The 26,656-nt window shown below is 44.3% G+C and overlaps 2 protein-coding genes across 3 annotated transcripts in view; one reads left to right on the forward strand and one right to left on the reverse strand.

Moving 5' to 3' along the window:
* CCNDBP1 (cyclin D1 binding protein 1) overlaps positions 1 to 7,955 on the forward strand; it is an 85,197-nt gene extending 77,242 nt beyond the window's left edge. Inside the window, exons 13-15 of one of the 2 annotated variants that reach the window (XR_009355535.1) lie at positions 363 to 459; positions 5,415 to 5,728; positions 7,428 to 7,955. The gene's annotated coding sequence lies outside the window, so the exon portion shown is untranslated. Of the gene's footprint in view, positions 1 to 362; positions 460 to 5,414 lie in introns of both variants that reach the window. The other variant, XR_009355534.1, reaches the window with a different exon arrangement.
* TGM7 (transglutaminase 7) lies at positions 431 to 26,656 on the reverse strand. The gene is made up of 13 exons (XM_059183411.1): positions 26,599 to 26,656; positions 13,243 to 13,425; positions 12,555 to 12,800; positions 11,843 to 11,961; positions 10,002 to 10,130; positions 9,739 to 9,916; positions 7,141 to 7,279; positions 5,576 to 5,679; positions 4,964 to 5,206; positions 3,505 to 3,831; positions 2,959 to 3,119; positions 1,022 to 1,155; positions 431 to 775 (listed from the first exon to the last, which is right to left on the reverse strand). Exons 1-13 carry the CDS (start codon positions 26,654 to 26,656, stop codon positions 616 to 618), a joined length of 2,181 nt encoding a protein of 726 aa, XP_059039394.1. The 3' UTR covers positions 431 to 615.

Genomic DNA, 26,656 nt, shown 5'->3' on the forward strand with positions numbered 1-26,656 from the left:
CCAGCCCAGCCATTCCCATGCTCTCAGCAGAGAAGTCCTGCTAGATAGCTCTGGCCTGTGCCCCTGGACCGTCCCAGGCCACTACCTTCCTCCTGCCTCTGTCTGCAGGCTTGCTAAAACAATTTAAATGGAGAGACCTGGGAACTTTGATTCCAGAGAAGCTGACTTAGAGGGGAACATATTAGGCTTATTTTGTGATTGGGGAATCTTAAAGCAGGAGAAGGAAGACAGGAAGATTAGGGAGGGCCCAGTGGACACAGCTGGCAGCCAGGCCGGAGGACCACCCAGTAGCAATAAGGAGCTTGTTAGTGGAGAAGAAAGAACACAGGTGATAAATAAAGACTTCTTCATTGTCTTTTCAGCGGTTCCAACAGAGTTTTATTCACCTCCAGGCAGGCCGGGAAGAGGACAGAGAAGGAACAAAGATAACATTAAACCTTCGGAGTAGAAAACACCAAGGTGGGGCTGTGAGGAAGGGCATCAGGAGGAGGAGGGGAGGGACTGGGGGCGAGGGGGATGAAGTTGGGAGAAAGAGGAGGGGTGGAGCTCAGGGAGGGGCTGGGCAGTTGGGAGGGTAGGGGTTGGGGGGCGAGGGTAAGGGTTGGGGAGGAGGGCTCAAGAAGCCCTGGAGGCAGCCACAAAGATGTCCCTGTAGCCCTTGATCTCCTTGATCTCTTTGCTGCTAATGAGGACTTGCAGCTGGCGGCGCCCAGTTTTGATGGGGTAGAGGTCCACTTGAATTTGGATGGTATGTCCAGCCACCAGCGTCCCAATGCTGAAAGTCAAAGAACCTGTTAAAGCTTTAAGTAACTGTCAGGGATTGGGGGTGAGGGGGGAGGGTAATCCGGTTTCCCCTCTTGGTAGTAAGCACCTCCCATGCCTCAGTACCACCAAGCTCAACCTTCCCCAAGGAGGGTGGGCAAACGGGGGTGAGTAGGCACCAACCAGGAGATGAAGGATCATCCTGTGACCCCACAAGGTACCCCTTGTCAGAGACCAGCACGAGACAAATGGTACATACTTCTTGGATATCTGCCCATCGATGAGGCCACTTCCCTCTAGGACCATGGTGCAGTTACTCAGAGCCACTGTCAGGGTATTGGTGAGTGTGATGTGGACGCTCAGTGCCTTGCCCACCTCAGCCCTTTTAGACACCTGTGCGGAGAGAAGGTGGGATATTGTGGTCAGCTGGCCTGATTTCTGTACTCCAGCTCAGTCACCCGACTCCACCATCCCACTGTTGACCACCAGGGACTGCTTACTGAGTGGTAACACTGCTGCAGGGTGAGAAGAATATGAGCCCAGAATATTCAAGGTTAACACATATCCTGACCTGTCTTAGAAGGTCACAATGCTTCAAGAAGCCACCATCGTCTGGGACCTGGCACCACGTAGAAATCTATTTCCCTCCCCACCATCTGGTTCAGGATGGCAATTTGATTTTGACCTAAGGGCCAGCTCCAATCTGTTAATCATGGCTGATAGAAATGGTGTGTTGGAAAGACTCCTGAGGACAAATCCAGAGTCAGATAGAGTTGTGATGGATTAGTAGTGTCTGACACAGGAAGAGGGTAAGGAAGTGGTATCCTATGTGCCATCTATATGCTATCAGCAATATCATTCCAAGGCCAAGGTCATATGATATAGCAGAGCCAGGACCTGACCCAGATGTCCCAGGCTGTGGACAGGATCTTTTCCCCACGTTGCTCTGACATTAGAAACACTGAGTTTTTCCAGGTGTGTTCTGTGCATCCCATGGGAATCTGTCATAGGGCAGCACAGCCTTGGCCTGTGAGTGGGAGGCAGGGATTCTATCCTACTCACTCCTAGAGCTGGTGCCTCGCTCAGCTCCTGCCAAGTGGTGGATGAATGTTGAATTAAGATGAATTCTGACCACCCAGATCATACTTGGGACACGTTCTGGCTCAAAAGAGAATTAAAACAAAACAAAACAAGGAAAAACAAGAACACATCCTGACTTCCCTAAAATTCAAATGAAAGAAACAAACCCTTTGTACTCTAATGAGGGCAGCAAAGTAGAACAGATAAAAATGTCTTTGGCTTCTCTCCTAGTGGTACAGATAATCCTTAGGTCCTTTACCGGTGGGGACCAATTAATAGTCTCCTCAGCATCCCATGTGTTTGCACTGGATCTTGTTGGGAACCAGGACTCTGGGTAACAGGCAGGGTGCTCACCTCAGCACCACACTTTGTCTGCACTGCCCACTGTCTGCCACATCATAGTCTGACCACCTGACAGCAGGGCCAGGTGGCTTATGACGTGGAACCACTCAATTCTTGCTCTGGGTGGGGATGGAGCATGCTGCTAACAGATCCAGCAGGGGCAAAGCCAGCCTGGGACTAGGCAGAGGGCAAGTCCTTCAGAATGGGGTGTGGGGCTGGGGAAAGGAGGCTTCAAGGGAAGAAAGATCCTGGTAAGGGGAGATGGGGAACATTTCTGCTTCTCTTGACCTTTCTTCTACCTGTGTTCCTTCCTCATGTAATTACTTGCCAGCCACATGATCTTCGAGCTCAAAGTCCGAGCCTCACCTTTCATTTGTTTTCCCTCTTCCCTGTCACACTTGTATTAACATCTGCAGTCAGCTTTGGAATTTGACTTGTGCTTTTTCTCAAATCCAACTCCTCAACTCCATCTCCTATCCATGCCTCTCCTGTCTGTCTGCCTCTGCCAAGCTTTTTCCTTGCTTAACATGCCTCTATCTCCATCTCATTTCTCTGTACAGTGTCTTCCTGTGTAGCCCCCACAAAATATCACTCCTCTGAGAAGCCTTTCACCCTGCCCTGCACTTTGCAGGGTACGAGGTAACATCATACTGGGCTTTAATCATATATTTGGTGTCTGAAGCAGGGACTATGTTCTGTTCACTGCTGGAGCCCAAGACCTGGATTGGGTGAGTTTGAGGGCCCCCAGGCTCCATCTCTGTCCAGACACCTTACCTCAATAGACAAGTGAGGAGGCTCCAGAGAGATGTCTTTTAGGACCAGCATGGACCTCCCTGTATCCTCCACCTTGGCAATGCCAGACACCCGGATCAGTTTCTCATCTGTCAGCTTGTTTCTGTAATTGTCGTAGGGTAGCAAGAGCGGCAACTGTATCTCTAAGCACAGACAAAAGACACCTTGAGGAGTCTGGAAAGAGAGAGAGGAGAGACAGAGAGTATGTGTATGTGTGAGAGAGAACATGTGTGTGAGTCTGTATGTGTGTGCAAGTATGTTTGTGTGCATGTGTCTAAGAGAGATTCACAGCACTTACCCTCTACCCACCACCCCCAGAGATCACTGTTGTGTCTCCCCTGGCAGGATGGTGTCGGAGTACAGCACATAACATACAACGTCCTGCCACCAGCAGCTTCACTGTCTGCCATGTGGGTGTGTTGGGGTGTGGGGATCTCCATGGAATCTGGCTGAACCATACCCAGCTTCATTCATGACCCCAAGGTTCCCATCCTTCTTGGCAACTTTCCAGGCCTATCTCATACTCACCCTTCCCAAAATCCAGGTTCAAGTGCACTGTTTGCCTCCAGAGAGGCTCCCGGGTTCCACCTTGGTGCAACAGGGCCTGGGCGCTGAAGCGCACCGCCAGGCTGATGGACCCCCGGGAGTGGACTCTGTCTGGCACCCTCCAGGCACGCAGTGTCAGCATCAGGTCCTGGCCCCACTCGGGGGTCCTGGCCAGGTGAAGCTGCAGCTGTGCAGGCTGGTCCTCAGGGCCCCCAGAGCCCAGCAGATCTAGGAAAGGGGAAGAGGCCCTTCTTGGGGCCAGCATTTTCCGGGAAGCTTTCATGAACACAGATCGCTCCTCAGGGGATCCTGGCCAAAAGAAGAGCCAGTGAGGAGAGACTGAGAGACCAGGGGCCTCCTTTGGGAAGCTAGCCACCCCCAAAACTCTCAGCTCCCCTCCCAAAGCCCCAGCCATGTGAAGAGCTGCAGCAGGAGACAGGTCAGCATCATGGCTGAGAACATGGGAATTGCCAGTGCTCGGTGCTGGGTTCAAGTCCTTGCTCAGGCACAGTCCCTTACTCTCTGGGTGCTCAGTCCTTTCATCTATAACCCAAGTATAGCTCCTTGCCTTCTAGAGTGGCCAAAATGGTGAGTTACATGAGTTGCTGAGCATAAGCACCCAGCATGGTTCTTTGTTGTCAGTATTGCTGCTGTCATCAAAGCCAGAGACTTCTTCCCCTGCCAGCATCCTCACTTCTAAAATACATGCTCATGTCTTCTAAATGGATCTTCATCTCTTGGTCCTGAGGGCTACTCAACATTCAGGCTGAACCTCACCTCATCCCAAACTGTGGACTTCTCTCTATAGTAGCTGCTATGCACCAGAGGCACTGCTCCAAGTGCTTTCTGTGTATCCACAACAGCCCTTGAAGGTGCCATTAACCCATTTTATAGCTGAGGAAGTGGAGGCACCGTGATGGTAAGAACTAGGCTAGGCTTACACAGCAGGGCCTTGGTTGGTACTCAGGGTGTCTGACTCCCCCTGGCCTTCTTTGCAGGGACATCTACTCCCTTCCACAAGCCAGGCATCCTTTGCCTCCTTAAGCATCCACCCCCCCCTACTGTCTTGACTTAACGAGATCATGATATGACCCTAGGACAGAGTTTCAAGTAAAATAAAGGACATTCAATTTGAATTTCAGATACACAATAAATAGTTTTCAGTTTAGATATATTGCATACTATATTTGGAACACACTTATACTAATAAAATATTTGCTTATTTGAATTTATCTGGGATTCAGATTTACCTGGATACCCTCTACTTTTATTTGCTCAATCTAGGGCCACATGGCCAGGGTCCAGGAAAGCCCCTGGGAGTTCGCCATGAGGAGGAGGTGATCAGGCGGGGTTTTAACAGAAGCAAGCCATCCTCACCGGGAGGCATTCGAAGGAGATTATACCCACCCCCCACCTCCTGAGTCCCCAGGGCCCCAAGCACCTTCTGGATACTTGTAGGAGCTGGTAATGTTCTGGCGCTGATCTGACCCTACCATCTTGGTGCTGATTTCCTTCCCGATGGAGCTGGTGTTATGGACCAGGATTTCCTGGGCCTGGCCATTCCCAAAGAGCCAAATGACTTCATCAGCATTCACCTCGGCATACACAAATGGGGTGTCATAGGGCAGGTGGACCTCCCCTTCCCTGATGGCCTTCACAGAGGCAGGGCCGCAGCAGAACAGCCCTGTGGAGGGAACAGAAGTTGAGGACAGCTGCCAGCTGCCAGCAGGTGGACTGGGGTGGCTGTTGAGGGGGAGGGCGGCAGGGGCAGGCAGGGAGATGGGATGGAGAAGACCCACATCCACAGAGTGCTCTCAGATTCCCACAAATTCACCCAATCCTCACAGCCACCCTGTGAAGTGGCAGTTATCATCATCTTCCCTACTTTATAGGTGAGGAAGCAACTGAGAGGTCCTGTTACTCCTCTCGGTCACCCAGCTGAAGGCGACACAGTAAGAAAAATACTGCTCCTTTCTGGCCTCCTGCTCATGTGGTCAGTGCCCGACCAGCCTCCGCACAGAGCCCAGACCCTTCCACAGGGCCCCTCACTCACCGCTGCTGGTTTGCTGGGGAGTGGGGTCCAGAACCTGCCAACCATTGTATCCTGGAGGAAGATCTTTCCGGATCATCCAGCACTCATTCCAGACGTGGAAGTTCCTACAGAAAAGAGGAAGAAGATGAGGATTTATTTCAGAAGATTTGCCAGGTATTGGACACTATACTGAATCCTGTAGTTTATATCGGTTTTTTAATTAAAGTGTAGCTGACATACAATATTGTATTAGTTTCAGGTGTACAACATAGCGATTTAACATTTATATCAGTTATGAAGCGATCACCATAAAAAATCTAGCTACCATCTGGCACTGCACAAAGCTATTATGTTTTAATTATATTCACGCCCCTCCCTTTTTTTTTTTTTTACTTATTTAGAAGTCATTTCAAACTTACAGTAAAGTTGCAAGTGTAGTACAAAGAATACCCATCTACCCAATTCATCTATCATTAACATTTTGCCTATTTGCTTTATCATTCGCTTTGTTTCAGTATGGATGTGAAGATGATAAATACATTTTTCCCCTTTGCTTTCTACTTCGGTGTGTACTTTCTTAGAGATCTCCTACATGATCATGTACAGTTATCATTTACTGCTGATACAACACTTTTTTCTAAATTACTGTCTATATTTCAGTTTTGTCAATTGACCTAGTGATGCCCTTTATGACATTCATTTCTGCCTGGTCCAGGATCACACGCATCTAGTTGGGTAAGGCCCTTTGTTTGCTTGGATCTGGAAGGGCTCCTCATCCTTTGTTGTATTACACTGACATTTGGAATATAGTGTTTATTTATTTGCCGGAGTGATCCTCATTTTGAGCTTGTCTGATGTTTCCTCAGGATTATATTCAGATTGTGCATTCATACACAGAATTCGACATAATTCTGTGATCCCACCTTCCCAGATACACCACTGCTGACTGAACGGGGGATGTTTCATCCTCTAGGAGCTCAGAGAGGGAGGGGCTCCAACGATAGCCACTAGTTCTCACACAACTCAAAGATCATACCTGGAAACTAGCTGGAAAGGAAAACCGGAAAATCAGATCTGAAGTAGAGCAGAGGAAAGAGGAGCCAGGGGAAGAGATGAGAGATACAGAAATGAAGGGATGCACAGAGATACACACGCACGTACACATACACGCTCACATGCATGCAATGAGAGTGGGGTAGGTAGAGGAAGAAGCAGGAGAGACTGAGGAAGTAGGCAAAGACAGCAAGTACAGGCCCAAGAAGGCAAGCAGAGAATGGCACAGACGGAATGGCTCAAAGAAGGAGGAGTAAGAGGCATGCAGGTTTTGAGATCAGTATTCACAGATCACACAATCTATTCATTAAGATTGGGCTCTGGAATGTTACCCCATAGTCTTCTGTCTCTGAAATGAGTGTGATGTGATGACCTAATTAGCCAGAACAGTCTCCTAGGTGGCAGGATTACTCTCTGGGCACCAGCCACAAAGGGAAGGGTGATACTGCCTCAAGACCAGAGAGCAGTGTGTCAGAGTTTCCCTGCCCATCCTGAGATGGAGCAGAGATCTGTTTGAGACTGTGTCCCCTTACCATATTTTGTCTCGCTTCCGAGTTGGCAGCATCTCTGCATTTTGGTCATAGTAGGTGTCAATGGTTAAGTTCCCATCCATGTTGTGTGCAGAACGAAAACTGGAAACCACACGGGTTGGAACACCTAAACATCTCATTACTAAAGAGAAGGAAAGCGTGGAGAATCACTGAGTCCATTTCAAGTAGAATCTTTGGTTTCCCAGGCATCCTTTCTAAGTTTTAAGCTGGAGGACAGAAAGAAGGCCAAGATTCTTGCAGATCCATACCTGTAACTTCTTTATTCTCAGGGCACTGCACCCAGGCCCAGAACCCTGCTGCCTACCTGCCTCATCAAAGTCTCCATCCCACTAGGAGAAAGAAATCATGTGAAGGTAACTTAAAACAACAATAAGCAACTCCGTTTATCATTTAGGGCTTTTTTTCACTCAGCAGCTTTCCACAGTAAAAACAGAGAACGTGAAATATTTGCTAATTCAAAAGAAAATAAGAAATTTTAGGCCTTATGTTGTGGCCAGTTTTAGGAGAAAAGCTGTGTGACCATCAGTAGGTGACTTAACTTCTCTGGCTCTTAGTCTCCTTATGTGTAACAAAATAAGGAAATGGACCAGCTGATTTACTGAAATACAGGGTTTGGAGGAGGTAAGAAAGAAATCAGAGAAAGGATAGAAGGGCAATATAGACTTAATGGAGGTTAAACGGAAAACCTCAGGGACAAAGGGAACTTGCAGGTAGAGGCAACAACGATCTTTGACAAGGCAACAGCACCCTCTTGTGGCTTCTCAGGATAGTACAATAAAGCCTTTTTATTTTCTGTATTATTATTTTTTTATTGTTATGTTAGCTACCATACAGTACATCATTAGTTTCTGATGTAGTGTTCCATGAGTCATTGTATGCATATAACACCCGGTGCTCCATGCAGTACGTGACCTCCTTAATACCCAGCACCGTGTTAACCCATCCCTCCACCCCCTCCCCTCTGAAACTCTGTTTCCTGTAGTCCACAGTCTCATGGTTTGTCTCCCCCTTTGATTCTCCCTCTTTATTTTTCCCTTCCTTCTCCTAATGTCCTCTATAAAGGATTTTTAAAGCTGAGTTAAAATTTCATGTTAAGTGGTTAAGATCTACTCATTCAAAGCAGATACACACACACACACACACACACACATCTGCCCAGGGCCAAATAAAATCAAGAGCCAGATGTGCCTTTGGGACATAGGGCCCCACCTCAGCCAGCAAGACAAAGAGTTTAGATGAGGAGGTTCGGCAGAGGTTTCCTCTACCTCTCCCTTGTTCAGGAGGAGCAGAGGGTGCTTCTTGAGGCTGCTGGGAGGATAATAAGTAAGAAAAGTAAAAGAACTATTGAGATTGATCAATGTTTTGATTGATTCAAGACCCCAAAGGGAGCCAGTCACCTGTTCACAAGTCACCTGTCTATGCCCAGCACAGCTTCTGGGCCTGTCACCTTTTGCAGGGGTGACAGCTAAACCAGGGCTGCAAGTGGCCAGAGGCTGTCTGATGGGAACAGCAGTCCCCTCACTCAGTGGCCCCAGGGCTCTAGGGCCTGGGAGCAAGGAGAGGCTTCAACGTGGAGTAAGGATGCAGACCTAGATCTCATCCTCTCATCCCAGTATCTAAGGACCCAAGCCCTCCTCCATGACACCTGCCTACCCAGGGACTTCTCCAGCCCAGGCATGTGGCCCAGGGACTTCTCCAGCCCAGGCATTTTTCGGGGAAAATGGGAAAATGGAAGAGCAAAATGAGGTCACTTGATTTAGTCACTTGATTTGAACATCTCCTCTGTCTGCAGTGCCCGAACCTAACTGCCAAGCTATGCTCTCCCTGTCAGGAAAATTTAGAACTTTGTCTTTGGCCTCTGTCTCTGTCTTCCCTGATCTATGTTCCCTCCCACTGAGAGCCAGTCCATTTATTCAGCAAACATTGACTGAGCCCCACAATGTAACAGGTACACTCTTCCTTGCATAGGGGAAGACAGGAAGGCACCTCAATATTCTGTCTTTCCCTCACCTTCATAGATAATCCAATCAATGCCTTTGCACTAAATTGTAATAAATGATCATGCATAAAACGTCGATGCTTCATGCAGGTATTTGGCCAAGTAGCAAACCTCCAATTGTAACTCCTCAAGAATCTCTCTGAAAACTATTTGGTAGCTACCAGCTCTGCCCACAGCTGAGACCAGGCTTTCCCAGACCTTCTGCTTGCACCTCAAGTTTCCCCCAGCCTGTCCCTGATTCCAGGCTCCCTTGGAGCTGAGAAGCCTGACTGTGGTAGAAGGGAGCTGCATTTGCCTCCACTTTGAGACCACAGGCTTCTCTTTCCGGGTGACCATTTTAATAGTCCATCTGCCATCCAGGAGTCTGCTGAATGATTGCAACAGGTCAGCCTCCCTCCTAGGCAAACATGCAAGACTCCTCAGTCTATGCTGGTTCAGGGTCACATGAACATCATTCCTTAGCTGGGGGGCTACCAACAAGCCACAGTTATGTGAAAATGGAGATCCTCAGAGCCCAACCTCAAAGGGTTATCACGAAAATTAAATGAATGACCCTGCATTCCCATCTCCCCACCACTCACCTGTGCACATTACAGCTGCAAAGACCCAGCACTGCCCATACTTCACAGGCTGCCTGCCCCTGGCTGACCACTGCCGCAGGATGGCTACGCTGCCATTCCATTCCAGCGGGCTGACCCCCCTGGAGTAGTCCTCTCCCCAGTTCCCCTGCAGCACACCGCTGTCATCATTGCTGTTGATCTGCAAAGGCCAGACAGGTGTGTTTCTGCAGTGCCCCAGGGAAGCTCAGCTCATCCCCAGACAGAGGCGGGAGAGCAGTCCTTACCATGGCGCTCACCACCCTGCAGATGTACACTGGGTCGTTCCGCTGAGAGTAGTCTTTGGACGGGTTCTCTAAGAAGTACAGGCTCTTGTTCAAGATCTCGAAGCAGATATCTATGATGTCCTCTTCAAACTTCCAAGTGATTTCAAGGGAGAGAAAAGAGAAGAGTATAAATGTCCATTATCCTGAAACATCAAGTCAGTGACAGATTTTTATAGATGGGGCATATGTGCTGGGGTTGAGGGTTAAATACTAGACAAAACCCTGCCTTCAAAGAGCTTACAAATCAAATTGGGAATTTATGAGATAAAGAATTCTGAAAAATGAACTGTGTGGCTCTGATGGAAAAATGCAAACAGAATTTGGAGGTGAGAGATCCCTATTGACCAAGAGATCGGAGAAGGCCATTGGTGCCAGGGGGCTTTGAAGGACTAGATGGACAGGAAGAGAGCAGGGTAGAGATGTTCACCTAAGGTCTTTGAGTTTGATTTCAAGGACAGGGTTTAGAGGTTCTTGTTTCTGGAGGACATGAGGGAGTAGGAAAGATCAGATGGATAAAAACAGGATCAGCCATGAAAGGAGAGGAGGCCGAGTGTGGGGATCCTGGAAATCGGTAGAGGAGTTCAGCTGAAGTTGGGAGCCCAGGAGAAGCCAGTGTAAGCTCACGACATACGTTTATAACATGTAAAGCAACACATGCTGCAACCCTTTTGGCTGCCAGATGCACAGGTATTTGTTTCAGTTTCAAAAAATTACACAAGTTGTCACAGAGGGAGAACAGGGCAAGGCCCGCTGTTCTCTCCCCACTACCTTCCAGGTGAGTATGGAGGGGGCTGAGATGTCAGTGGGAAGGAGGCAAAAAGTACATCCATCATGGCTGGTGGTTGGGAGTGGGAAAGTTGCCCAGAGTCAAAGGTCCCACCCTTTCTATACTGACCGGATATTGGATATTATTAAAGAAATTGCTGTTCATTTCTTTAGTTATGATAATGTATTATTCAGTTTTTCAAAAAGAGTCATCATCTTTTAGAGCTATAAACAGAAGCATTACTGGACTGAATGATATAGTATCTACAATTTTCTTCCAAAAATTCCAGTGATGAGTTGGGAGGGACAGGGACAGCATAGACCAGGGATGGGCAGACTTTTTCTGTGAAGGACCAGATAGTAAGTACTTTAGGTTTTACAGGCTGTGGGGTCTCTGTCTCAGTTACTCAACTCTGCCTCTGTAACATTAACACAGCCATAGATGATACATAAATGAATGAGTGTGACTGTGTTCCCATGAAATGTTATTTATGGACACCAAAGTTTGAACTTCATATAATTTTCACATCAAAAAAATTTTTGGTTCTTTTTCAACAATTTGAAAATATGAAAATCATTCTTAACTCAGGGACCATATAAAAACAGTCAGTGGACTCTAGTTTGCAAACCCCTGGTGTAGATGGAATCAGGTTCACCATAAATTGCTCACTTTTGAACTTGAGAGATAGGTTAATTTTAGTAGCCTATTTGGATTATGTTTGTAGTTTTTTATATAAAATATTAAAAACTTGAGAGGCACCTGGCTGGCTCAGTTAGTGGAGCATGCCACTTTTGATCTCTGGGTTGTAAGTTTGAGCCCCATGTTGGGTGTAGAGGTTACTTAAAAAAATCTTGAAACAAAAACCAAAACTTTGAAAGACATCTCCCCTTCCTCCCTTGCCCTCTCTTACTGGATGGGAAATCAGCAGGAGCCATACACCCTGACTTTTGTTAGTGGCCCTTTGTAAGCTAATAGAGTTGATTAAGAACCAGCTTCAGGAGACCCGCCCCAGGCCCACTTTCTGTGACAGGGTTACCTGCCCATAGTTCCAGGGCCAGGCGGTGATGAATCTTTCATGACCCTTGTAAACAAAGCCATAGTCCATCATGATATACTCCTGTAGCAGTATTTCACTTGGCAGGTAGACATCGTCCTCTGAGTGGTTAAGGAGTGGAGGGGGCAAAAAACAAAAAATAATAAAGAGATAAGACAGCAATGACAGCGTCCTGCTGGATAACAAGGGAACAAACATGTTGCTGGCAAGAGAAATCAAGACTGGACCCTTTAAAAATCTACTTTGCTTTTCTAGAGGCCAGTGATAGAATCAGTCCCTTTAAAACATAATCATTATCTTTTGCTGATGGTAAAAGTGGAAAGCTTCTTGTAGAGATCTGGAAAATACAGATGATGGAAAGAAGATAATGAAAATCACTCAGTCTCCGACTCCGAGATACCCACCGTTACAACTGGTGAATCCCAGCCATTCTTTCTCTCCACTTAGACAATTAAGGTCCTACTGTGTTCCATTTCCTAATCTATTTCACTTAACCTCACACCATGAACATTTTCATTGTGCCATTCAATTTTTGGGGGTTTTGTTTTGTTTTTTGGTAAAGATGGTTTTTAGTGAGCACATGGTAATATATGGCATAGATAGTTGACTTGTATCTTCTGGGTTTTCTCAGAAGAACCTCACTGAGCATTCCCAGTGTTTCGGGTTAGCATTACCCCCTGTGAGCAAGTCGTACCTGCATTCCAAGGGTTAAAAAGCAGGATGAAAGTCCCCAGTGGGTGAACCACACTGTGACTCTGACCCTGGGAGATCTCTAGCTTCAGAGTGTAGGGACCAATGACTGCGTTGGCTGGCGTGAAAAGGGCAACTAAGAGCGAGTTGGTGTCAATGGTGAAGTCAAAGGCGCTCCAGACATTTCCTTTTCGAGCCTGGGTGAGAGAGAAGGTGGCTCGGGTTCCCAGCAACTCCTTGGGTGCCGGTCCTGTGTGGGAGAGAATGACCCCAGAGTGAGGTTTTAAAATCTATGTGACGTGATTCTAGGAAGAAACTGAGAGGACCCTCACCTCCTTGCTAATCTTTTTGGCTTAAGGCTTTTATTGCCACTGGGTGTCTTTGGGCAAGCCACTTAGGACCTCTGGGCCTCAGTATTTTTATCTGCAAAATGGGATCATAATACTACCCACCTGAAACTCTCAGCATGAGGATTAAATGAAATAATATGTATGAAGTGAGCATAGCACCTGTTGCATATGGAAAAATCAGCTATTACTATTACAACTGCAGTTTGCTGAGTTGGCCAAATCTTTCCTTAACATCACTTACAGCACCCTGGGGATCCCAAGAAAGGAGAGAGGAGGGAGCACTCAGAACGGAGAGGTGGGAGCCCTATAGGTGAGTTTTGCCTTGGGGTCAGGTGAACTCACCAGTCTCGGCCACGAAGGTCAGATAGTCTGTCCCAAAGTGAAAGGGTCGGTTGAAATGTAGTTGGAGCCCAAAGGACTGGCCCCGTCGCACGATGAGCCGCCTCAGGCCCATCTCCTGGGTGTGATGCTCTTTGTTGTTCCTCGGGCTCTGCAGATCCACAGACCTGAGCTCCAAGGCTGCCACTGGAAGGGGGCAAGGAGGAGACCAGTCATTACCCAGCTGTGGCTCCCTGACTCTGTCTTAGGTAGGATTCCATCCAGACCTTAGCCCTTCTGCCACTCTGCCTCCTAGTTTCACAGCCTAGCCTCGGAGGGCAATGTAGCAGGATCTGACCCTGGAGTGGGAAGACTGATCCTAGTGACCTCTGCCCCCGGACCCCCTTAAGAATTAGGGCCCCAGGAAGAGAAATGTTTCTACAGCACTAAAACTTAACCCTTGAAGGGCCACTGCGTACTATTAACCACTTTTGTTGACAGTCTTTCCAGAAGTTACTCTATTGTCCTACTGATAGAAGAAAGAACATATTAGAATTTTGTACAAATTAAGTCAGTGAGTTGACTGGAGGCTGGGACCTCAGCTACGGGCTTTAAGATCCTAGGTGGGTGGCTTATTTCTCACCTGTCAGCCACATTCCATGTGTATGAGGGCACTGACTCTTCCCAGGATGTTCCTGTAGGTGTACACCTAATATACAGATTAAAGACTCTCATAGCTCCATGGGCCAGAGTTGTGGGCTCTCACCACCTCAGCTGTGAGACTTCGAGCAAATCACTTATGTCCCTAGACATCAGTGTCCTCCACTGAGAAACAGAGACTGTGGTAGTCCCACCCCATAGGGTTCACATGGGCATTGAGTGAGGATTCACGTGGAAAGACCATATTGTAGTGGCAGGTGGAGAGTCAGCCCTCAGTAATCCCTCATTGCTCTTAGTGCTAGGAATAACGCAGCCTCAGACTGCATTTGCTTTGTTATTTCTGCTGGTGGTATTTATTGCACTTACCATAAATGAAAATCTGTTAAGCCTTTGTTCCTAATAGCATATCAGTTTATCTCAGTGGTTCTCCATTGGAGAAATTCTGTCCCCTGGGGGAAATTTAGCAATGTCTGGAGGCATTTTTGGTGGTCACAACTGGGATAGAGCCCAAGGATGCTGCCAAACAGCATCCTAGAGGAAAAACAAATGTCGGCACCTACTTGGTTTTTGTGCCATTCACATTTTGAACTTCCACATATATTCTTTTTTTAAAAAAATATTTTTTTAAAGATTTTATTTATTTATTTGTGAGAGAGAGAGAGTGAGAGCGAGCACAGGCAGACAGAGTGGAAGGCAGAGTCAGAGGGAGAAGCAGGCTCCCTGCGGAGCAAGGAGCCCGATGTGGGACTCGATCCCAGGATGCTGGGATCATGACCTGAGCCGAAGGCAGCTGCTTAACCAACTGAGCCACCCAGGCGTCCCTTTAAAAAAGTATTTTATTGACTTATTTATTTATGTGAGAGAGATCGAGCAACAGGGTGAGGGGCAGAGGGAGAAGCAGACTTCCCTCTGAGCAGGGAGCCTGATGCCGCGCTCAATGCAGACTCCGTCCAAGGACTCCAGGATCAGGACCTGAGCTGAAGGCAGACACTTAACTGACTGAGCCACTCAGGTGCCCCCAAACTTCCACATATATTCTTTATGTTTTTACTAAATGAGTTCAATTTGCTAGTTTCAGCTCATCTTTCCCACCTGGCTAGATTTCTTGAATTCCAATTCTTTCACTCAAACACCATCCGAGGATTGCCTAAACTGTCACTGGCAATAAGATGGTTCTAAACATTAGGGCGTAAGTCAGAAGCCAATGGAGTCATGTTAGAGCTTTCTTCCAGGTTAATGCTGAGCTATTAGGAAATACTCTTTAAGTATAGTTGTTCAACTACCTGTGACTACATCTAATACTTCACATGAGGAAAGTGGATTAGGTATTTGAATATGTTTTTCAGGAGGGCGCCTGGGTGGCTCAATCAGTTAAGCCATCTGCCTTTGTTTCAGGCCATGATCCCTGATCCTGGAAACAAGCCCCAAGCCCGTCCCTCATTGGGCTTTCTTCTCAGTTGGGAGCCTCCTTCTCCTTCTCCCTCTGCCCTTCCCCTATTTGTGATTTCTCGCTCATTCTCTCTGCCAAATAAATAAATAAAATCTTTAAAAAATGTATTTCACAGTCTAGAGCAAATCAAATTTAATATTTACATCTTTCCCACAAATTTGTTAAACTTTTGGCTAAAAACACTGTTCTTGTTGATCCCTTGATCTCCCTTCTTGTAACCTTCTTTCCTTGAGGTAGATTCAAAGCTGAATTAGTGGATCAAATAATACAAAGTTTTTAACTTCTTGATGTAACTTAGGCACTTAAATAATTACATTATTAGAACCAGAAAAGTCAGGGCAAGATCTAAGACAGTTGCTTTTGGGTTACTTAATAGCATTTTTTAAAAAAGTCAAGTCCAATCCATTAGTAGTTAGAAAATAAATTTAGAGAAATGTGACCAGTATTTTTTAAAATAGAAAATATCACAATGTATCACACATAAGGAGAGCAAGTGTAATTTTATGTGTAACTGGGTCATGATGTGAACTGTGGGTCATAGTCAAAAATTTGAAAACTGGCCTAGATACTGGTGGAAACAGATTGCATCTTCTCTGTTCCTGAGGGGTCTGATGTATTCATACCAGGAACTGCAAGACCTCTGAAGGAAGCTTCTCCACCCCATGTATAGAGCCCAGTAGCCATTCCACCCTGAAAGATCAGATTCCCAAAGAAGGCAGTGAACAGCACCCAGGAGTGCTTATATCACTTCCACAGAAAGGAACAGGACTGGGGCCAGCCTTTTCCTGGCTGCTGTTCACAGCTGGAAACATAGTTCCTAAGGGCAGCCAAGTCAATTCTCCCTTTACCCAGGCTGGATCTTGCTTTGGGAAAGAAAGGGGAAGAGGAAGAAAGAAGATGTCTTCCTCTCCATGCCTGAGGTTGCAGTGCACGGAGAAAACTCATTCTCCTTTGGAGACTCGGGTTTTCTTTTTATTCCACTTAATAGCACTATGTATTTGGCTCACTAAAGTGCATTTCCTGTCAGGGAGACAGTGACTTCAGAGAACAAAAGAGAGGTCCTTCAAGGGAGTAGGAAAAGAAAACCAAAAGGCTCAAGAAGAGGTTCAACAAAGCAGGAAATCAAGCAGAAGCAATTAGTAAAAACATGTCAGCACCCATAAGGCCTTCTTGACTTGGTCACAGGTCCACCAGAGTTAATGACTTGAGTGAGGGGACAGTAAGACCTGGCCACGTGATTCCTGGTGGTTGACTAATATGAAGACAAGGAACGATCAAAATATACCCCCATGTATTATTAGTCTTAAAAAGTTGGGGCAGGGTGGACATCTAAACAGCCATCTGTCTGTGATGAGTTCTGAGGTGAGTGCTGAAGCTCCTGCCGTTTGAGACCAAAGCCTGAGGCAGCCTTGCTCTCGAGGGTGGATCCATCTTTGCCCTTGGGTCTTAGCTCAGAGGTAACCACTACACTGAGGCTTTCTTTGACCACTGAATATGATGCCTCACCTCTCACCCTATTGCTTGCCATCACAAAACCCTCCTTATTCTCTGCTATTCATAATACCTAGAATTAGTTCCTCAGAAGCAGAGACCTTGGCTGTCTTCTCATACCTGGATCCCCCATGCCTAGGATGGAGCATGGTTTTTAATTGCTGTCAATGGTAGCTAATGCTCACTGACTACCTACTACATGCCAGGCACCATCAGAAGTTATTTTATTAATCTGAAACCATTTCTGTTCTTTCAACCATCCTGTGATGGAGGTGTTAATATTGTTCCCCACATGCAGAGAGGTATAGGGAAGAGCTGGGATTCAAACCCATGTGGGCTAGTTCCAGAGGCTTCCCTCTTAACCTTCACAGTCTCCTGCCTTCCTTGGTGGGTTCTCTAGGATGTTTGCTGCAGCAGTATGTGCAGCGTGGATAAAGTACAAGGAGAATAGCCCTACAGGAGGGCATTGGGACTATAGGGGAAGAAGAGAGAAGCCCACGATGGCAGCAGGTCTAACATGAGTGGGTGCTTGACTCCAGGCCAAGATGCTGCTATTCGATTCAGTGGTAATGGGTACACCTATCCATGGTGGGAGGATAAAATAGTACAACTTTCTGAGGGCAATTTATCCGTATTTATTACCGAAGAAAAGAAAGTCTTAAAACATAAATATATTTGAGCCATAAATTCCTCTTTTGGAAATTTTTCCTAAGAAAAATCATAATTTGTGTATAAAAATGTAAGCAATGAGGATTTTCAGTTCAACCCAAATATCCTACAGTAAGAGCTGGATATGTAAACTTTATTCCTCTCATCTCAATGTAACCAACAGAAAGAACAAAGAATCTGAGGAAATAATTCATGAGGCATTAAGAAGCAACATAAAAAGACTCAAACCCGATATGGTAAGAGGTGGCACTATGGGAAATTCCTCTTTCCTTTGAGTTTTTTGGTATTGTCCAAGCTTTTGCTTTGAGCATGTATTCCTTTTGTATTTAGGGTAAAGTGTTACTTTGGCTAGAGGCAGGTTTTTAAACAGGAGTGACACCCTCAGAGCTGTAGGTCAGGATTAATCTGGCTATGGTATGTAGCCCAGATGGAGGGGAAAAGTCTGGGGTGGGAAGGGCAGTGAGACTCTGTCCTAATAACCCAGATAAAAGGTTAAGATGATCTAAACAAAGGTGTTGGCAAGAAGAAAGGAGGGACCGCCTGGTGTGTGCGAGGGACTGGTGAGGGACTGGCGTCCACGGGCATGTGACAGGCTAGTAAACACTTGTGGAAATACCTAATAATTCCAGGGCTTCCTTAAGCTAGTTTGGATGAAGACTGGGGCAGGTTAAAAGCATGCACAATGTCCTAAGCAACGTCCTAGGCAGTCAGGCTACTGGTGAAAGACTGGAAAGCTCCAGAGATAACGAAGGGTAAATTATCCTAGGCACAGCCAGCAATGAGATTTGGCACCGGCCACCGAACAGCAGGTGCACTCGGCTCCTTCTCCTTCTCCTGCCTTTGTCCCTGCATTCAGTCTAGCTCCTCTGTCAGTATCTTTCTTCTCTTTTCCCCCTTCTTGTTATTATGATAAGTTTAGTGCTTTCTTAAATACTCCCTTCCTTTTCATTGCTTCCCTTTTAAAAAATGTGAAAGGGTATGGCTTTGTGAGAGCTCTCGAAGATTCCTAAGGGATGAGATTACTGCAGAGTGTTTCTGTGTCTCTTAAAGTGTGCAAGAAGAAAAATGTCACATTATCTAAAGGCTCAAGTCCAGGTTTCTTTGTCAAGCATTCAAAGCTCTCCCCAATGTGGTGCCAACATATCTATCCAAACTTACCTCCCAGTAGCCCATAAATGAACTCTGCCTAATTCATGTTGTGTCTTCTAAATAGATCATGCTTGGCTGACTCTACCTCTGGATGGTCCCTTCCCCAATCCCTACATCCCTACGGTCTCCATTCTTCCAGCAAAATTCAGCATCCACCTTTTCCACGAAATCCTACCCAAGCATTTAGGAACATGGAGATTTCTTAACACCTGTAACAATAGTTTTATATCTGGGTAATATTTCTTGAGTGTTTTTAAGCCCCGGGCTTTATATTTATTATCTCCTTCTATCCTTACAACTACCCAAAAAGATATTATTAACTCCATATTATAGGGAGCAGACAGACCAGCAGTGAGCTTAAGTAACTTGCCAAGTGTCAACTACCTAGTAAGTGGAAAAATTCTCATTCAAACCTAGACAGCTTGACTTCAAAGCCTACCTAGCTTTTCACATTTGGCTTGTGGTTCTGGTCTGGAGGTTTTCACCTTTTTTTTTTTCTCCCAAGTAAGTGAATATTGTGCTTTATTCAAATGAGAGTGTAATGAATAGACCTAAGAGGAGCTGTTCTGGTGGAAGAGTGGGGAGCTTCTCTGTAGAGCCCTAGGGGTCTAAAGAACACAATGAAAATCATATATTCTTCCCAACCTCCTCATCTGAAAACACCAGGTGGTCAGGTCAGAATCAATTCCAGAGCCCACCTGGTGTCCCTCTCTTCTTCTCTGGAATTTCTCGGACTCTGAACCATTTATTTGTCAGTTAATCATGTACTACTAAGCTGTTTCTTTGAAACACTATTTCTCTTTAATGATATCTACAGGATTAACTGTATTACGTAATTGTTTATACCTAGAACTCAGCAATTCAAATAGCTGCTAGCAGGAGCCAAGTGTCCCTAAATTTTTAGGCCTAATGCAGCAAATGTAATAAAGGACATATATCCATAATGTAGAAAAGTTGCTATAAATATTAAGAAGCCTTGCTGTAATCAGAGAAATGCAGACTAAAACAATAATGAGATCCTGTCTTTGATCCGTTTAAACTATTTAAAAGATTTTTTAAAAATCTTTTTATTTTTTAAATCTTTAAAAAAAATACTTTTATTTTTTAAATTAAATTAAAATAAATTTAAATTTTATTTAAATAAAATTAAATTTAAAAATATTTTTTAAATATTTAAAAATATTTAAACTGTTTAAAATAGCATATTCTGTGAATATGCTATAAATGGAAGTGTACTGTTTCATACATTGATGGTGTTAGTATAAATTCATACAGATGTTTTAGAGGAAATCAATTGATATTGAAGAGGAACAGAATATGCCAACCCAAAATATGGCACTTTGACATAAAGATTATTTTGAGCGCTTGAGAAGCAGATACAAGAAAAGGTCTTGGCACTTCCCCTATTTGCCTAAAAGCAGGACGCACATTTACAAAGGTGTCCCTCCTCTACTCTACCCTTCTCTACCAGGCAGGGTAGAAGTCCATCACCAGAGACAGCTCTAGACCCTCATCACCCAGATATGGCACCAGAGGAAATCTATATAACAAACTATTAACTGGCTCTTCTCTTCTATTAGTTTCCCCCTAAATTTACCTTCCTACAACTTTCTGCCCTAGGTACTCCAAGTCCTTCTCCTTTGTCTTGTCACTTCTTTAAAAATGTCTTGTTCTCTTGTTGAGATGCTTACAAGCCCAAGTTCTAATCATCTCTTTGAGTTACTCATCACTAAGTGCTCCCATGTGTGTGCAAAGTACATGTTAATACACTTCAGTTTGTTTTCTGTTTCTTTTATCAGTCTATTTATTGGTCCCCAGCGAATGAACTTGACTGGGTAGCAGGAAAAATAGTGAAGTTTTCCCTCTTCTATAATATCCATTAAAAACTTAGTGGGTATTGTCTTTGAGCTAACAATTCTTTTAGAAATCTTTCATATAGGGGCACCTGGGTGGCTCAATGGGTTAAGCCGCTGCCTTCGGCTCAGGTCATGATCTCAGGGTCCTAAGATTGAGTCCCGCATCGGGCTCCCAGGGAGCCTGCTTCCCTCTCTCTGTCTCTGCCTGCCTCTCTGTCTACTGTGATCTCTCTCTGTCAAATAAATAAATAAAATCTTAAAAAAAAAAAAAGAAATCTTTCATATAAAAAAGACTTTCACACATATGCAAAGTTTTATCAGGAGGGATGTTCATTGCAGCATTATTCATAAGAGCAAAATACTGGAAACAATCTAAATGCCCATGAAAAGGCATAGTAACAAATAAAACCATTTTTATTAATAAATTTATTAAACTATTTATATGCCCAGAATGGAAAATTATATATACTTCATTTAAATTTTTTGATAGATAAGTATGCAGTGGCATGCAAAGATTTCTAAGATATATGATTAAGTTTTTAAAAAAGCAAGTCAACAGATAATATGTATTACATAATTTCATTTTTTAAAATGAAAAATTCTATAACATCTATTATTATCTGGAAACAGTTAACCACATTGTTAACAGTTCTCTCCCATGAGGAAGGAGCAGGATTTAGAGCACATACATATGTGAAGGGGGACTTGGCATTTTTTATTCTAAAACGTGAAGTTTTTACTTTTTATAACAAACATATTTTTTGTGTGTGTTTTACTTGCTTAATTAAAGTATAGCTTAAAAAAAGATAATATAACATTTAGGCTTAGGTTGAGGATACCTGAAGGGGAAAATTACCCTAGACGTTGGCAAAAAAACACCCTAGAATCTAGTGTACAAAGAGATGTCTTGAGACTTCTCTATTAAACTATGACTTGTGATATAATACCATGTATATCGCTAATCTCTAGTAGTTTCTGTGATACATAAATTTGGACACAATTTTAAGAAATACAGAATCCATGTTTAGTGTCCTCTCCCAGCAGGCCTTGTGTGCCTGCCAGGCTGGAGTGTTCTTTACATTCCTAGCAGCAGAGGTTCTGAGGGGACCCAAAAAAGAGCCTGATTTCAGAGGGCAGAAGCAGCACTCTCTAAGGGGAGCTCAGAGTCAGAGGAGAAGCTGGGCCAGGAAAAAGGTCTAGGATCTAAGAGGTGGTCTTCCCACAGCTGCAGGGTTAGCCAAAGAAATGGCTTCCCAAGTACCAAGGACATCTGGTGGGAAAGGTCAAGATCCTTAAGGGCTTCCTCAGACTTCTCAAGGCCATTCCAGTCACAAGATGTCAAAGCAAAGTTTGCTCACAGCTTTAAGGTTAAGCTGAATCCATTCATAAGAAAAGTAATGGTTGTGCCCCAATGATTTATATCTTCCGAATGAAAGTGGGGAAATGGGGGGAAGGAGCCAGATTACAAAATGAACTATCACCATTCATGTAAGTTCTCCTGTCTCTTCTGTTCACCCCCCACCCTCCCCAAACACCTCCCCTCTCTTAATTCAGCACCTCAGAAAAGTCAGATTCCCGGTACTCACTCTGGTCCATCTCCCTCCTTCTTCTGTCAGCCAAGGCCCTTCAGCTAATCAGTATTAAGATTCCAGACCTAATTGTGTCTTTGAGCATTTACAGTCATCCTCCTAGAACCTTTTCTTGCATCCTGAGTTGGTTGGGTGGGGCTGCCATTTCCTCCTCCTCCTAGGACTCCTCCTGCTCTTAATTTCCCCACTGTTCCAGATGCATCTTTGCATAAGGAAAGAAGTTTCTGTCCTAAGCCTTTTAAAAAATTGCTGAGGGATTTGTTTCTGTGGCCTCCTTTTTAAGCTGAGAAGACTCAAGTGATATGGAAGGCAAAGCATGATTTGATCTGTCCCTTTGCACCTATGTCACTCTAAGGCTTGGGACCCAGTTCACTCTAAACCAGCTCAGTCTGGTGTCAGGCACTGCCAGATAGTCAGTGTCCAGATGGGGACGAGTAAGGAGCAGAGCTGCCTTCAGGAAGGTCATTCACCAGTGGTCATGAAAACAGATTTGAACAGCCCATTAGGACCTGGAGACCTTTGCATCTTGAAAAATGAAGTATGTTGACACAGTGAATTATTATGCCATTGATTAAATATGAAGTTGATAGGGGCAGGTGAGTGGCTCAGTCAGTTGAACATTCAACTCTTGCTTTTGGCTCAGGTCATGATCTCAGGGTCATGAGATTAAGTCCCACATCTGGCTTGGTACTCAGTAGGGGGTCTGCTTGAGATTCCCTTCCTCTTCCTCGGTCTCTTCTCTTGCCACCCCCCAACCCCAGCTTCTGCATGCTCTCTCTCTCTAAAATAAATAAATATTTTTTTTAAAAAAATGAAGTTGGTAAAATTTTCCAATGACAAGGGGAAATGCCTATAAATAGTGTTAACTAAGGTGTGTGGGGGGGGAAGCAGGGTACAAAAGCAGTGCAGCTTATCTCAGTAGTGTAAAAAATGTTATTTATATAAATAGGCCCATCTTTAAAAGATGGAAGAAAATATAAAGTGTGATTGTTTAAGAGCAGTGGGATTGTGAATGATCGTGATTTGCTTATTTATACTTTTCTGAATTAAAAAAATTTTTCATGGTGGGAGTTTAAGATGTTTTTAACCAGGGAGGGAAAAAAAATGCTTTTCAGGTGGTGCCTGGGTGGCTCAGTGGGTTAGGTCTCTGCCTTTGGCTCAGGTCATGATCTCAGGGCCCTCGGATAGAGCCCCACATCCGGCTCTCTGCTCAGGGGGGAGCCTGCTTCCTCCTCTCTCTCTGCCTGCCTCCCTGCCTACTTGTGATCTCCCTCTCTCTGTCAAATAAATAAATAAAATATATATTTTTTTAAATGCTTTTCAGAGTAAGGGAGCAAAGTGGTAGGAAGACCATGACTGGAAATCTGGACATGGATATTTTACCTGATTCACAGTGTAAAGGGAGAAACAGAAGTATTTAGTCAATACACCTGAAGGAAGAATTTGGTTTGGTGAAGAATAGTGCTGCAGAGAAAACATAAAGCTATTTACATGTTCACTGATCATTGTCAAAGGTATGTAAGAGGTGCCTAATTCCCTGGGTTAATCTGGGTGATTCATCGAAAATTCCCACACCTATTGTAACCAAAGCTTTCTGTCACATCCTCTGCCTTTTTTTAATGTGTTGAATGTATTTAGGAAATGGTCCTCAATTAGATGCATTAAACTTACTCATTACCAAGTGTTTACTGAACACCTCAGGGACTTTATTTTATTAAAAAAAAAAAAAAAAAAACTTTGGCTCAGAAAAATATACTTTTGTTACTAGTGCAAAAATCTCTTGTATTAGAACCATATGCTCTTTTGAGGAAAGTAGAATTTTTAAAAAAACCTCTTTGTAATAGAACTCCTAATTCATACTGAAGATATTTTGAAAATATAATTTTTAAAATGATTGTATTTATTTATTTGAGAGAAAGAGAGCATGAGCAGGGGAGAGGGGCAGAGAGAGAGGGTGTGCTGAGCAGTGAGCCCAACACAGTGCTGGATCCCAGGACTCAGATTATGACCTGAGCCATGATGACAGACCATTAACCAACTGAACCACCGAGGCACCCTGAAAATAGATTTTTTTTTAATGGTAGAGGGTAGTATACATTTTGGGAAATTTCCTTCCTGTTATTTGTCTATGCAGAGGTGGGATTTTTTCCTTAGTAGTAATCACACTGTATATTGAGGACAGGACCTGCTTAAAGTGTAAATTTCCATATAAAACAATTTGCCATCTTATTTGAAAATACAGCTTTCACAGTGCAATGACTTTTGCCTTGTAAAAATAAACTTTCTTGTCTCAAATTCTATTTATTTATTTATTTACTCGCTCACTTACTTATTTGGGTGGGGGCTTAGATGAGAAAAGAGGTTACTCCAAAAATAACCACAGTACTACTATTTGGGTTAATGAAAGAAATTTCATTAGGTCAGCCTAAGAGCCTCATTAAGACTGGATGTCCTGGGGTACCTGAGTGGCTCAGATGGTTAAGTGTCTACCTTGGGCTGAGGTCATAATTCCAAAGTCCTGGGAGATGTCCCGCATCAGGCTCCCTGTTGAGTAGAAAGTTTGCTTCTCCCTCTCCCTCTGCCCCTCCTCCTTGCTTGTGTGAACACTCTCTCTCTCTCTCACTCTCAAATAAATAAATAAATTCTTCAAGGGAAAAAAAAAAGACCGAGTATCCCAATTTTCCCTACTATTTTGATGCCTTTCCTTCCTTTGTTTTACAAGTTTGAATGCCTGGAATACTGATGGCACCATACTAGAAGTTTCAAGGCAAACAAAGGTGGTCTTCAACCCAAAGGAGCTTACAGTCCATTGGTGGAGAGGAAACATGCACAATATCCTCTACAAAGGAAACTGCTCTTCGTAGGCTCAAAACAGTGGAGGTCTACTAGGGAGGAGCTCTGGAAAGGCTTTGTGAACTGTGAGCAGCCACTGGCAGATGAAGAGGATTTTAGAGAGAAAGCTGGTGTGAGAAAGGCATTCGGGCCAAAGACACAGCGCCAGTAAAGGGGGAGAGCAGGGAAAGCCAGGGCTTCTAAAACCAGCAGAGGAATTGGCTGCAGCAACCCAAACTTATTTTATAAACCAGTTGTCTTTGGTAGGGAAAAAAAGGAAGAGAGGCTTGAAAGCTCGATAATGGTGGATAACAAAGCTACTTTTCCTGCACTGCTTTAGAAAGTATAGTTTTATAGCTGCAAGTGACCAGTTTTAAAACCTAAACATCACTGAAAAAATTGAGCTTTTGGGGATGGCTGGGTAGCTCAGTTTGTTAATCAGCTGCCTTCGGCTCAGGTCATGATCTCAGCATCCTGGGATCGAGTCCCACATTGGGCTCCTTGCTCCCCAGGGAGCCTGCTTCTCCCTCTGCCTCTGCCTGCCATTCTTTCTGCCTGTGCTCACTCTCTCTCCCTCTCTCTCTGACAAATAAATAAATAAAATCTTTAAAAAAATATTGAGCTTTTGATTACCCCTCGCTTTTTGTCATACCACCACCTACACCAGCTCCTTCTACATGATTGTCAAACCCACCTGGAATCTAGCTAAGCAGTTATATTTGGCAAAAAGTTTTTTTAATGGAGTTAGAATCACATGATTAAGTTATCAGTATCCATCATGATATTGCAAATCATGTTCATTGACTGAGTATATTATATTCTGTGTATAGATTTTTCTCAAAGACAAATGCCTAATCTAGTCAAGCTTTAAATTAGGTTTCCTGAACAGAAAAGATTTTCTTCCATAGAATCATCTCTGTTTTGATAGTAGACTAACCTCTACTAGGGTTAATCCACTAGATTTGTCCCATAACAAGGTCATAAACTCTGAGTACCCTTAAATCTAAAATAAATACAGAACAGACCTCCTATAACCCTCTCCTGGCTCCATATCCTTGTATGTGTCTACTGCTTGAAGATCTTGCTGTTACTTCAAATTCAACATTTTCAAAATTGAATCTTAGTCCCACCCAACCCCCAAATTCATATTCTTAATCATCCTTGTAAATATTATAAATCTTCATTAGTTTTTTGGAGGCTTCTGTTTGATGGTTATGTGACCCAATGGATAAGGCACGGGCTTCCGAGTTAGAGAAGTGGTTCAGGATCCAGCTCTGTCCTTTCTGAGATTTAGTGCTTCCCTGACTGTAAGCAAGTAAGCCTTGATGAGCACTCTACTCTTACATAAAATGGGGCTGATAGCAGGGCCTACTTCACAGAGTCACTTTGAGAATCAAATATATAATGTTTGTAAAAGCCTTAAAGTGCTACACAAACATTAGCCAGTTTTATTTGGTAATAACAGTAATATTTATGATCCTTCAGAATATGAGGTTCATACAAGAATGTGTCAAGATGGGCTAAGCTTCCCAAAGAGACATTCATGACCATAGAGAACTTGCCATAACCTAGTCCAGCCCAATCTCATGCAGCCTTGTCTTTACTCCTGGCCTGATTATTCTCAAGGGGATGGAAAACATATATGACCTGAACAGATTAGGTCATACCCTTGCTTCAGACTCACCAATGGCTTGCCTTGCTCCACAGTCCAAAATCTTCACAAGGCTCACACGTTCTGCCAT

The sequence above is a fragment of the Mustela lutreola genome, chromosome 7 (assembly GCF_030435805.1).
Source record: "Mustela lutreola isolate mMusLut2 chromosome 7, mMusLut2.pri, whole genome shotgun sequence".
Lineage (NCBI taxonomy): Eukaryota > Metazoa > Chordata > Mammalia > Carnivora > Mustelidae > Mustela > Mustela lutreola.